This window comes from Papilio xuthus, unplaced genomic scaffold (genome assembly GCF_000836235.2).
Source record: "Papilio xuthus unplaced genomic scaffold, Pxut_1.1 DF825946.1, whole genome shotgun sequence".
NCBI lineage: Eukaryota > Metazoa > Arthropoda > Insecta > Lepidoptera > Papilionidae > Papilio > Papilio xuthus.
The window spans coordinates 6,192,989-6,204,214 of record NW_013532703.1 but is presented as its reverse complement, the minus strand read 5'-3'; the positions used below and the strand labels follow the sequence as shown (position 1 = coordinate 6,204,214).

Below are 11,226 nucleotides of genomic sequence, written 5' to 3'. Positions count from 1 at the left end.
GTCTCCGTCCGCGTGAAATTAAAAAACTTAAACTTAATAAGTAGCCTATGTGTTCTTTCTAGATGTTCTACATCTAAGCCAAATTTCATCGACGTCCGTTCAGCCGTTCTGGAGATACCTTCAGATAAACATCCATCTAAACCAGTGGTTCCCAAACTTATTTTGTCTACTGCCCACTTTGAGAATAAATATTTTTGTAGCGCCCCCATATTTTCACATATTTAAAAACCACTATAACTTCAAATTAAATTAATTAATTATTGTGACCTATATATGTATATTAACGGAGAATTCTAAACGAAACTTTTACTATAACGCGCAACTTGAGACCTGCAGCACCCACAAGGGGGCGTTATCGCCCACTTTGGGAAAGACTGATGTAAACATTAGCATTTATAGTATTAGTAAGATTTATTTATTTTTCAACAATTTGCGTCATCCAGTGATAACCGGATGAAACTGACTTTGCTTAATATTTGTTTAATTTAAAAAGATTTAATTTGTAGAACTATATTTTACAGATTATTTCAGTATTTGAAAAAGATTTTATGATAATTAATATCTACATTATATTACGGTAAATGTTTGATTTTAAAATATTATTCTGCCATGGTTACTTATTGTTTCGTGAAAATATGCTTTTCTCTTTTCTTTCAAATGAAATGAATGAGATGGAATATGTTTTCGTCTTCTAATCTTACTAATATAAATTCGAATGTTTAGATGGATGGATGTTTGTTAGAATGTATATGCAGAACGGCTGAATAAATCTTGATGTAGAATATAGTCTGAAAGAACACATAGGCTACTATTTAAGTTTATTTTCAACTCCGCGCGGACGGAGTCGCGGGCGAGAGCTAGTTGTATGGCGGCTAGTTATATGGGATTATCATTATCCTCGATCTTTCATAATAAATGTATCTTTAAATAGCAATATATTAAACGACCTTCCTATTTTTTATCTGCACATCTTCACAATTAGCTCCCGATTCAAAATGTTTTAATCAACAATAAATTTTAAATAAATTTAAACTAAATTCCATTGGAATAAAGGATAATTTTGAATGCATATTTTGAGATGCATTCCGTCCTATCTGTGCAAGTGTTGCGATGAACAATTAAACTTTAATTGAAATGTACAAGCCGCGTCAACTTTGTCATAGAGATAAGAAAATTTAGACTTGACACTATCGAAATTGTCATGACTAACATCCTCTGATTTTTCTTTTTTTTATTTTCATCAGCGTTTTGTGAACTAGGCACGGCGACTAAGAGTGGGGTACAAGTTTCAAAATTAGCACGAGATTCAAAATAAGTCCATTTTAATATTATTAATAGTAAAATTGTGAATATAGATTCGGTCAAAACCTGCGCTATTATTTAAATATAAATTAATAAAAGCACATGGTTTTCGGCGACATTACGATTAGAGGGTTTTTCTGTTCCTACAAGCCACCATAAAGTTTGCATCCGAGAATGGACTGTCTATTCTACACATTACTAAGTCTACATCACTAAATCAATGGCAATGTTCAGTTAATCGAACCGCATGGTAACAGTTTCATCAGTCAATATAATACAGTACTTTTCCAATAAGAAAGTACCTAAACTACGTCATGTTGTGACGTCATAGATGTAAAAAAAAATATAGATTGGGTCAATAAAACTGAAAATTATGGCGATATGTTACGACGCGTCGTGGAGCGTCGGTGGCTCAGTGGTCAAACACTTGACTTGCAATCTGCAGGTCCTGGGTTCGAATCCCGCCATGTACCAATGTGTTTTTCAATTTCCGATTTACATGTGCACATTAATCCGACGTTCTTACGGTGAAGGAAAACATCGTGATGCTGCACATATCTGAGAAGTGATTCAAAGATATGTGTGAAGTCAACCAACCCGCACTTGGCCAGCATAGTTAACTATGGCCTAGTCACCCCTAACTTAGGGTAGGCTCCGAGCCCCTCGGTGGGGACGTATAGTGAGCTGATGATGATGTTACGACGCAAATAGTCAGAGATAGAGCAAGACTACTATTTTTAAGAAAGTAATGGATGGAGGAACGAAACCTACCATTGGTTTTTGATAACAAAATCTCTGAATGAAACATCTTTGACAAAACAGAGATTATGTTATGTTATAAACGGAGATTTTCGAGTCAGAAACCCAAGGTTAGACACGTGGAGGGTGACTAAAGGGAAAATAATAAATACACATTTTAATATACTAAGGTACGGGGTCTCTAACTTAGTAGAAAAACAATAATGCCGGAGAAACCATAAAAGTATGTGTTAAGTTTTACTTCTATGAAACTCTTGCGTTATTTTTTAAACTCCATTAGTTTTATTTACTAATCATACTAGAGTACCTACTCGTTTAAGTGGAATTATTGTTCTTTTATATCAGTGGTTCCCAAACTTATTTTGTCTACTGCCCACTTTAAGAATAAATATTTTTTAGCGCCCCCATTTTTTCACATATTTAAAAACCACTATAACTTCAAATTAAATGATTTAATTATTGTGACCTATATATGTATATTAACGGAGAATTCTAAACGAATCTTTTACTATAACCCGCAACTTGAGACCTGCCCCAATCCGGTAATAATAACGAAGTAACGGCCCGAGCCGAGGTTCCTGAGGGAGCCCTCGAGCTTAGTTACTCTTAAACGAGGTTTAGGCTGAGTGCCATCTGCGCTCGGCCACCTCAAGCCCGGTGAAGCTGTAAATGCCTCCTCAAGGCAAACAGTGGCAATCAGTCACAAAAAAAAATTGAGACCTGCAGCGCCCACAAACAAGGGGGCGTTATCGCCCACTTTGGGGTAGACTGTTTTATATCATAATTAACATACAATTTTACTAATAGAATAAGTTGTCGCAGACCCATTCCTTTTCCTTTACTCTCTTCTCACTTTCTTACAAAATGACTAACAACTCTTACTGTGAGTTTCTGAAAGCAAAATCCCTTTTATACCATATTGTTGTCTCTGTTTTGTCAAAGATATTGATAGGGATGGCGATATGTTATATACAGAAATCTCCGAACCAGTTTTAATCAATTTGGTTTATGTCGACAAAACCTTTTAAGATCTAATTAACAATTAACACAAATTTTAAATGGTAGACTAAATTCATTAAAACCATTCATGAAACTGTGAAAAATTTAAACTCATTATTATCTTTCAGTTGACGATAACTAAAAATAACTTTTGTCACTATTTACGCATATTTACCTAAGCGTGTAATTCAACTGCCTTGACTGCTGTTTTAATATTTTACTATTACTTATTTTTTCAAAGCGTATGTAAGAGATGACGTTATATAAGTTTGTTGTCAGTGGAAACCCACCTTAATATACATATTTATTCGTCGCGAAACCGCAAAATATAACAAAAGAGAAGCTAATTGCTTAGCGCCATTCTGTAATCAGCAACCGGACGAGACACAAGTCTCTTAGTCTCTTGGAGACACAAGTCTCTTAGCTTTTATTTTTTGTGAACATTTCTTGTGTCATAGTGTCTTTGGTGGCAACTAGTAAAATAACGGGTAAGTGAGACCCATATCAAAATTAAATAAAATATTTAATATAAAGCCAGTATAATTAGTATAGATCCAATATAATTTTCAATTTTCCTTAACCGTATCGTAAGTTATAAGTAAAAAAAATTAAATCAACATGATAAAGTTTCAAAAATAGACGCTGTATTATATACGATATTAAATTTTAATCTATAATAATATTTAGTAATACATCAATTTTGTTTAATGGAAAAATATAAGGATGGACATAATAATAATAAAGGAAAAGAAACAAGAATAATAACAACAAGCAAAAAAATTTTAGACTATATTTTAAAGACTGGCTGTTTCACAACGCCAAATAAAATGTAAAAAAAGTAAACAAATTGCGCGGGAAAAAAGAATATCACAAAAATAACTTACAGAAGAATATTACTTTCAAAATTAAATATTAATTTGAATTTTATTCTAAATTCAAACATATTTTTGCCTCAAGGTCATTACGTCACAGATCAGTAGCAAGCCCACCGCCACATGCTCATCATTATAAGTTTCCACAGTGGATACACCTGTAGGAAAACATATAGTTATCTCTACTTTTTTAGAAGAAATGAAAGGGATGAATAGATATTTCTTCACGTCGGTAGTAAATAAAATTTGCTTATTCTATTTTAGGAATCTCTGTTTTATGTCCCTCAGAACAGTTTATTCAAGTTTTTTTTGATTCAACCAAGTAAAAATATACTAATAACACATAAAATAGGCTATTGTTAATTTGGTTTTGTTTAAATTTAATTAAAATCTAGTTAAAGTTTCCTGCATGAATTAATTTTCCGAAGAGCGGTTCTCAAAACCTTTAACTTTACTAAATTATTATCATTAAATATAAATAAATGTTAGTATATAAAAATGTGAATATTTAAATGGATTGGTGTTTGTAAGAAGGTATCTTCAGAACGACTGTATGGATCTCGATGAAATTTGGCATAGATGTAGAACATAAACTGGAAGAACACATAGGCTACTAAGGTTTTTTTTTAATGGCACGCTGACGAAGTGCGGGAACTGTATTTTTTATGAATAAGAAAGCATGTTATTTATATGCTCCCAATAATAAGAAAATAAATTTGGCATATCGATATTTAGTACTTAATTTATACTGGTACAACGAATACTATCTCTTGATCTATTTGACCCACCGCAGACGAATTACAATGTGATTATTAAAACATCTGCTTAACCATAAAAATCCCAGTATTGTTATCTAATACGTATAATCTTTTCACCTTGTTCTTATCCACGCTTCAACTATAACTATACATAGAAATGACATTAAAACTTTATAGCTGTTAAGTAAATAGTTGTTATGTAAATACTATATACTTATTATATGCAATAGCACGTCGCTTCACTTTGAAGTAATCAACATTATGTTTAACAATGTTTAATAATTGTAGCAACGTCTCTTCTCTTGCGTGTGTTTATTATTTTGTTATGTCTTTTACATATGAAATGTACTTATGAGGGTATACTTAAGAAGAAAACTAATTTAAATATGACGCCTGATCATCATCAGATCACTATACCCACTGAGGGGCTCAGTGCCTACCCTAATTCAAAGGTAACTAAGCCATAGTCCACCACGCTGGCACAGTGCGGGTAGACTTCAAACATATCTTTGAATATCTTCGCAGATAATTGAAGGTTTGACCACGATATTTTCTTACATCGTAATGATGTCTGATAAATTGACAAATATAAATCTAAAAACACATTGGTATGCCGAAACGACAGAACGCCAGGTTCCATCCACACCACCTGGATGGCTGGCATTTCACAACGGTGCGATTCTCGCGCAACTTCTTGCCTAACAGCCGCGTTGTGGAACGGTATGTCCTCGGCGGTATTTCCAAACCAATACGACTTAGGGTCCTTCAAGAAACGAGCCTATCACCACCTCAAAGGCCGGCAACGCATCTGCGGTTCCTCTGGTATTGCTGATGTCCATGGGCGTCGTTGAACACCTCGGTGTTCCCGCTGCTCGTTTGCCCCCTTCCGTTATAAAAAAAAAGAAATTCGAACCCAGGACCTGCAGATTACTAATCAAGCGCGTTATGCCACCGATGCTCTCCAGACATCTCATAATGAAGATGATTTTCCTGTAATTATTACTGAAAGTGTATACCAATATTAATTTTCATTACAATACAAATAATGATAAAATCTTTACTTCTAATAACGCGTGAAAACGATAACCTTAACCTTAACCTTAACAAAGGTTAAAAGTTAAGAATCTACCAGACATAGCATTGATTTTAGGAACAATATCATAATTTAACACGTTGACGGACAATTGCGGCTATAGCCGTCAAAGCGAAGTTCACAATGTGGCATGACTGCTATAGCCGTCCAAAACGAAACGGTCGTTTTTAGACACTACGGCTATAGCAGTACAAATGTGCACTTACTGGCGTATACGTAGAAGCATAGTGTAGTGTTTTGAAAACATCTTTTTAGGTTGAAGTCCATATTTCACCTGTTATATATCGTCCTATCACTTAGTGTATAGAGTCCGCTGGCGCCATGACGGTTATAGCCGCAACCTAATTAAAGGTACCAAATTAATCAAAATTAAGTTTATTTAAGCAGAAAGAGTAAAACTATACTTCTAACATTCTAAAAATCACAAAAACATATAGTGTCAATTTTCGAACTTCGCTTGTTCCTACTGTCCGTCAACGTGTTAATATCAGTTCAAATGATTCAGCAATCAGTTTACGTTTAGACACGTGTCAAGATGTTCTCGGTGTGCGTGCAACATGACATCATAGTATGTGATGCTAATAATTGTTCTATAGATGGTCAACATCACGAACTGATTGTAACAGACTGATAGACAATGCGTAATGTACCATAAATAACTTTGTGTTACTATGTCATTACTTTATTTAGATCAAAGTTATAATTTAACTGCTTACGTAATATGTAAATGGAATATCAAAACGTTGATTTGTTAAGTAGTCCAGGTCCTTGGGTGGGTTTTTCTGGCCCAAGTTCGAAAGTGGAATGTTTTTTTTTATATAATAAAGTGACAAACGAGCGAGCGGCCACCTGAAATCGCTGAAATAGCGAAGTGACCGTTGCCCATAGACATACGCAATTGCATATGCGTTGCCTACCTTTAATCGACGAAGGAGAGGATGCACAGAAAGAAAATATTTTCCCTTTCCATGCATCCTCTCATCCGGAAAGTCGAAAGGAAAAGAGGACTAAATTAAGCCTCCGTGACGCAATGTTTGATTATAATTTGTTTTTCACAGTATAGCGAATCCAGCTTAGTGTTCCCGTAACCAGAAAAACGTCGAGGAAAGTGTCTTTTAAGGGAAAAACTCTATTCCAAAATGGAATCACATGAAAAGGAGAATAAATTCAGGTCCGCTATCGACAACGCGGCCTTTGAAATGAGCGATGGTAAGTCTATACAAATATATTTTAACTTTTCTTTTTTTTAATATATAATTTATGAATGCTAACGATGGAGATCACTTTCATGGAATTCAGTTTAATATAATTAAAAAAGATTATCTTTATAACAAATCCGTTTTAGAGTAAAGCCTCTTAGCAACAACTAAATGTTCGAATTTTATTTTTAAATGTAAACCTTAATTACAGTATCCTCAGCTAAAGTGACCAGTCCCAGAAGACTGAAGGATCTGGACGATCTGTTCCCGTACATCGGCGACTTCGGCTGGTACCAGAGGATCCTCTTCATCCTCATGATACCATTCAGCTTCTTCTTCGCCTTTGTCTACTTCGCGCAGATATTCATGACGATAGTACCCGAGCAGCACTGGTGTCGAGTGCCAGCGCTCAGTAATCTGACTGTAGAAGAACGGTAAGGAATTTGAAACTTGGATCTTGATTACAATGACTTGATAATCTCTAGTTATTTGCCATCTAAAGGTATTACTTGAAACCAATGCAATAGACAAAATCAAGCAAGCGAATTTCGAAAGAGAGAAAGCGAAATTCGAAAGAGTATTGCTTGATAAGCGATATAAGTAGATTTTTTTTTCTTTTCAGGAAACATTTATCAATCCCTCTTCTAGAAGACAACAAATATGACAGATGTCATGTGTACGATGTAGACTGGCAGAAGATATTGGAGACCGGAGTAACAGAACCGGATAGGAGCTGGCCGATAAAGAAGTGTGAAGAACAATGGGAATTTAACTTCACCGATGTCCCGTATGAAACAATTGCTACACAGGTAAACAGAAGCACCTAAATTTATATGACAGCATCCTTTTAGCATCACACACCACTGTGAAATCTAGTGCCAACCTGGGCAAATCTGAATACCTTACAAAATGACCTTTATTGAAAATAAGTGGCTACTAGACCACTATTTCTCAATGTGAAAACCTATCTCTTGAATAAACCAAGAAAGACGAGCGTGTAATCACTTTTCTTATCCAAAATCAACAGCTGGGCTGGGTATGCGACAAAGACAACTATCCGGCGACTGCGCAATCGGTCTTCTTCTGTGGCGCTATTATCGGAGGCTTGCTGTTCGGATGGATTGCAGATAAGTACGGGAGAATACCAGCTTTAGTTGGTAAGTTTCATTGTTTTATACCTAAGAATAATCATTTCTTACCATGGAAAGAGAAGAGGAAAATACAATTGAAGGATCCAATTTGCATTTAAATCACGTTAAGCGATTCAAACCACATTTGTTGGATTCAGATTCTAGACTACTCAGAGGTTTATTATTATAACCTATGTTCCAGGTACAAATATGACGGGTTTTTTCGCGGGCGTTGGCACTGCGTTCTCCAACAGCTTCTGGTCGTTCTGCCTGTGCCGGTTCCTGGTAGGCCTTGCCTATGACAACTGCTTTGTTATCATGTATATCGTTGGTAAGGGACATTTTGTAGTTATTTAGATTTTAAAATCATCACGAAACAAACAAATCTTAAAATACTTTAATTAACAATGTCCCTATGTATTTGTCCACAGTGGTAGAGTACGTGGGTCCAAAATGGCGTACGTTTGTGGCGAACATGTCGATCGCAGTGTACTTCACATTCGCGGCATGCCTGCTGCCATGGATCGCGCTCGCCGTCGCCGACTGGAAGATCTACACGCTCATCACCAGTGTACCACTGGTGCTTTCCATCTTCACACCCTGCGTGGTACCAGAAAGTGCAAGGTTAATAAAAATTTATCAAACACGATGGGGTCTTGGAAAACTATCTAACAATATACTAATGATGATTACGTCGTCATCCTATCTTGTATTTCAGATGGCTGATATCACAGGGACGTTTCGACGAAGCGATCAAGATTTTAAAGAAATGCGAGAGGGTCAATGGAAAAAAAATACCGGAAGGAGTCTTAAAGGAATTTAAGGTATACAGATTAAAGGTTACATTTTACAATCGTGGCCATGTTTCTCATTTCGTTTTTTGAAATATCGAAACTTGTGGCCACAGAACGACACTGAGCATCAGCTTACTGGTATTACGTCCAAGGAAGTTGATTATATAAAGATGAAATAAATATTTACATAATATGCTTCATTTCCAGGAAACAGCATCAGAAATAGCTAGATCCGAGCAAGAGGTGAAGAACTACTCAGTATTGGATCTATTTCGTACACCGCGGCTGCGACGGCACAGTATACTGTTGCTGTTCATCTGGATGTCGATCGCGATGGCGTTCGATGGTCACGTGAGGAACGTCGGCTCTCTCGGTCTCGACATCTTCCTTACCTTCACCGTCGCAACCGCGACAGAGTTCCCCGCTGATGTACTTCTTATACTCACGCTGGATATGTTAGTAAAAATTACAGATTATTGTAAGATGTAGAGGGTTCACGATTTTTTTTCGGGGCAGTAGTTTTAGTTTTTTTTATCGAAAATGTTAGTATTGTTCCACATTTAAATTTCAGTGCCATATAAATGCAAGTATGTTTTCAGAGTGGGACGTCGCTGGCTGGCGTTTGGATCCATGGTAATAAGTGGAATATTCAGTTTATTAGCTACCACTGTACCATTAGGTAAGTTGCGACTACATTCTGTACTGACATAATCAAATAATATCTTAATTCCTTAATGATATTTGTTTTAACCCTTGTGCTTTTGTTAGGTATCCCCTCAGCATCGCTGGCGATTGTGGGCCGGTTCTCAGTAAACATATCGTACAACATTGGCATGCAATACGCGGCTGAGCTGCTGCCGACGGTGGTGCGAGCACAGGGCCTCGCCCTCATACACATGACAGGCTACATCGCTACCATACTCGTGCCCTATATTGTTTATATGGTAAGGGTAACATATAAATGGAAACACCCCTCCATTTAGAGAGTAGTCCTTCACTGCACGACGATGGCCATTGATTACCACAATTCCCGGTTCTATACCGGCCGCATTCAGCGCACTCCAGCAACTTATATTTGCACATTAGCAATGAAAACTGACATTGCCGACTAGTCCTTTATTTAGAATAGATTTGACATAGATGTAGAACATAGTCTGAAAGAAAACATAGTCTACTAATGAAGTTTTTTTAATTCCGCAAGAACGGAGTTGCTCGCGACAGTTAGAATTTAAATAAATCTATCACATCCAGACTAATGTAACTTTTTTTGCTTCAATCTAGGCGACTATAGCGACTGAAATTCCACTGCTGATCTTAGGCACGATAGCAATAGCTGGAGGTTGCTTGTGCATGTGTCTGCCTGAGTCTACAGGTAGGGACATGCCGCAAACCCTGCAAGATGGAGAAGACTACGGCCGGGGACAGAAGTTCTGGGACATGCCCTGCTTCAATAGGTAACGGATTCAAACTTAATAGAAAATTAATTAAAAGCTTTTCTTATAAACCTTAATTATAGACGCAGAAATAATGAAAAATATCGCTCTATCTTCAGATAGAAATCTACAACAATTTCGTATGTGGAACGTAAAAAAAACTAATTTATAATATGGTTGCTATTTGCAGAAAGGCCAAGCGCGGGAGTGCTGACCCAAGTTGAAATGCTGAAAATAACTGCGGCTTGAAGTGTTCATAGTTTTTTTTTTCAAATGTTATATGTTAAATAATGTAGTAGAATGACAATATTAAAATATATAATTTTACTATGTACTTGTAGCTTTTTTTGTTGAACCTCCTAAAAAGAAGTAATAAACTAACCTAGAATTTACAGCTCTTTATGGCATAAATAACTCTATATCTTACATAAATGTGTCTACCACCCCAAAAGATTTACAATCTAATAACTACAAGATAAAAGCTAACAGATCAATCAGCTTCATCATCATCAGCTCACTACGTCCTCACTGGGGCCTCGGAGCCTACACTAGGGGTGAATAGGCCATGGCCAACGAAGCTGGGGGTTGGTTGACTTCCCACATATCATTGAATTTCTTCTCAGATATGTGCTGGTTGCATCACGATGTTTTCATTCACCGTAAGAAGTCGGATAAATGTACATATGTAAATCGAAAATCGAAAAACATATTGGTACATGGCGGAATTCGAACCCAGGACTGAAACCCCTGAGCCACTGACACACTATATTCAATATAAGCAAGTTAAAAAAAAGTATACGTATGTGGAAACTGAGGTACCGTTTGTTTATAAACACGCGTATCGCAGCAAAAGGACGCCGAAATATTCACGAGCCGAGGAAAAAATA

At 36.3% G+C, this 11,226-nt stretch overlaps 1 protein-coding gene across 1 annotated transcript; it reads left to right on the top strand.

The window, feature by feature from the left end:
- The first annotated feature begins 3,406 nt into the window (after positions 1-3,406).
- On the top strand, positions 3,407-10,622 carry LOC106124969 (solute carrier family 22 member 13). Its single transcript, XM_013322017.1, has 13 exons — positions 3,407-3,548; positions 6,842-6,992; positions 7,194-7,416; positions 7,605-7,791; positions 8,010-8,139; positions 8,315-8,443; positions 8,544-8,736; positions 8,831-8,936; positions 9,114-9,361; positions 9,506-9,585; positions 9,675-9,850; positions 10,188-10,360; positions 10,530-10,622. Exons 2-13 carry the CDS (start codon positions 6,923-6,925, stop codon positions 10,561-10,563), a joined length of 1,749 nt encoding a protein of 582 aa, XP_013177471.1. The 5' UTR covers positions 3,407-3,548; positions 6,842-6,922; the 3' UTR covers positions 10,564-10,622.
- Positions 10,623-11,226: the final 604 nt, after the last annotated feature.

Coding starts and splice junctions, on each gene's coding strand:
- LOC106124969 (XM_013322017.1), top strand. CDS start 6,923: ATGGAATCACATGAAAAGGAGAATAAATTCAGGTCCGCTATCGACAAC. Junction 7,417..7,604: donor AATCTGACTGTAGAAGAACG/GTAAGGAATTTG, acceptor TTTTCTTTTCAG/GAAACATTTATCAATCCCTC. Junction 9,362..9,505: donor CTTATACTCACGCTGGATAT/GTTAGTAAAAAT, acceptor GTATGTTTTCAG/AGTGGGACGTCGCTGGCTGG.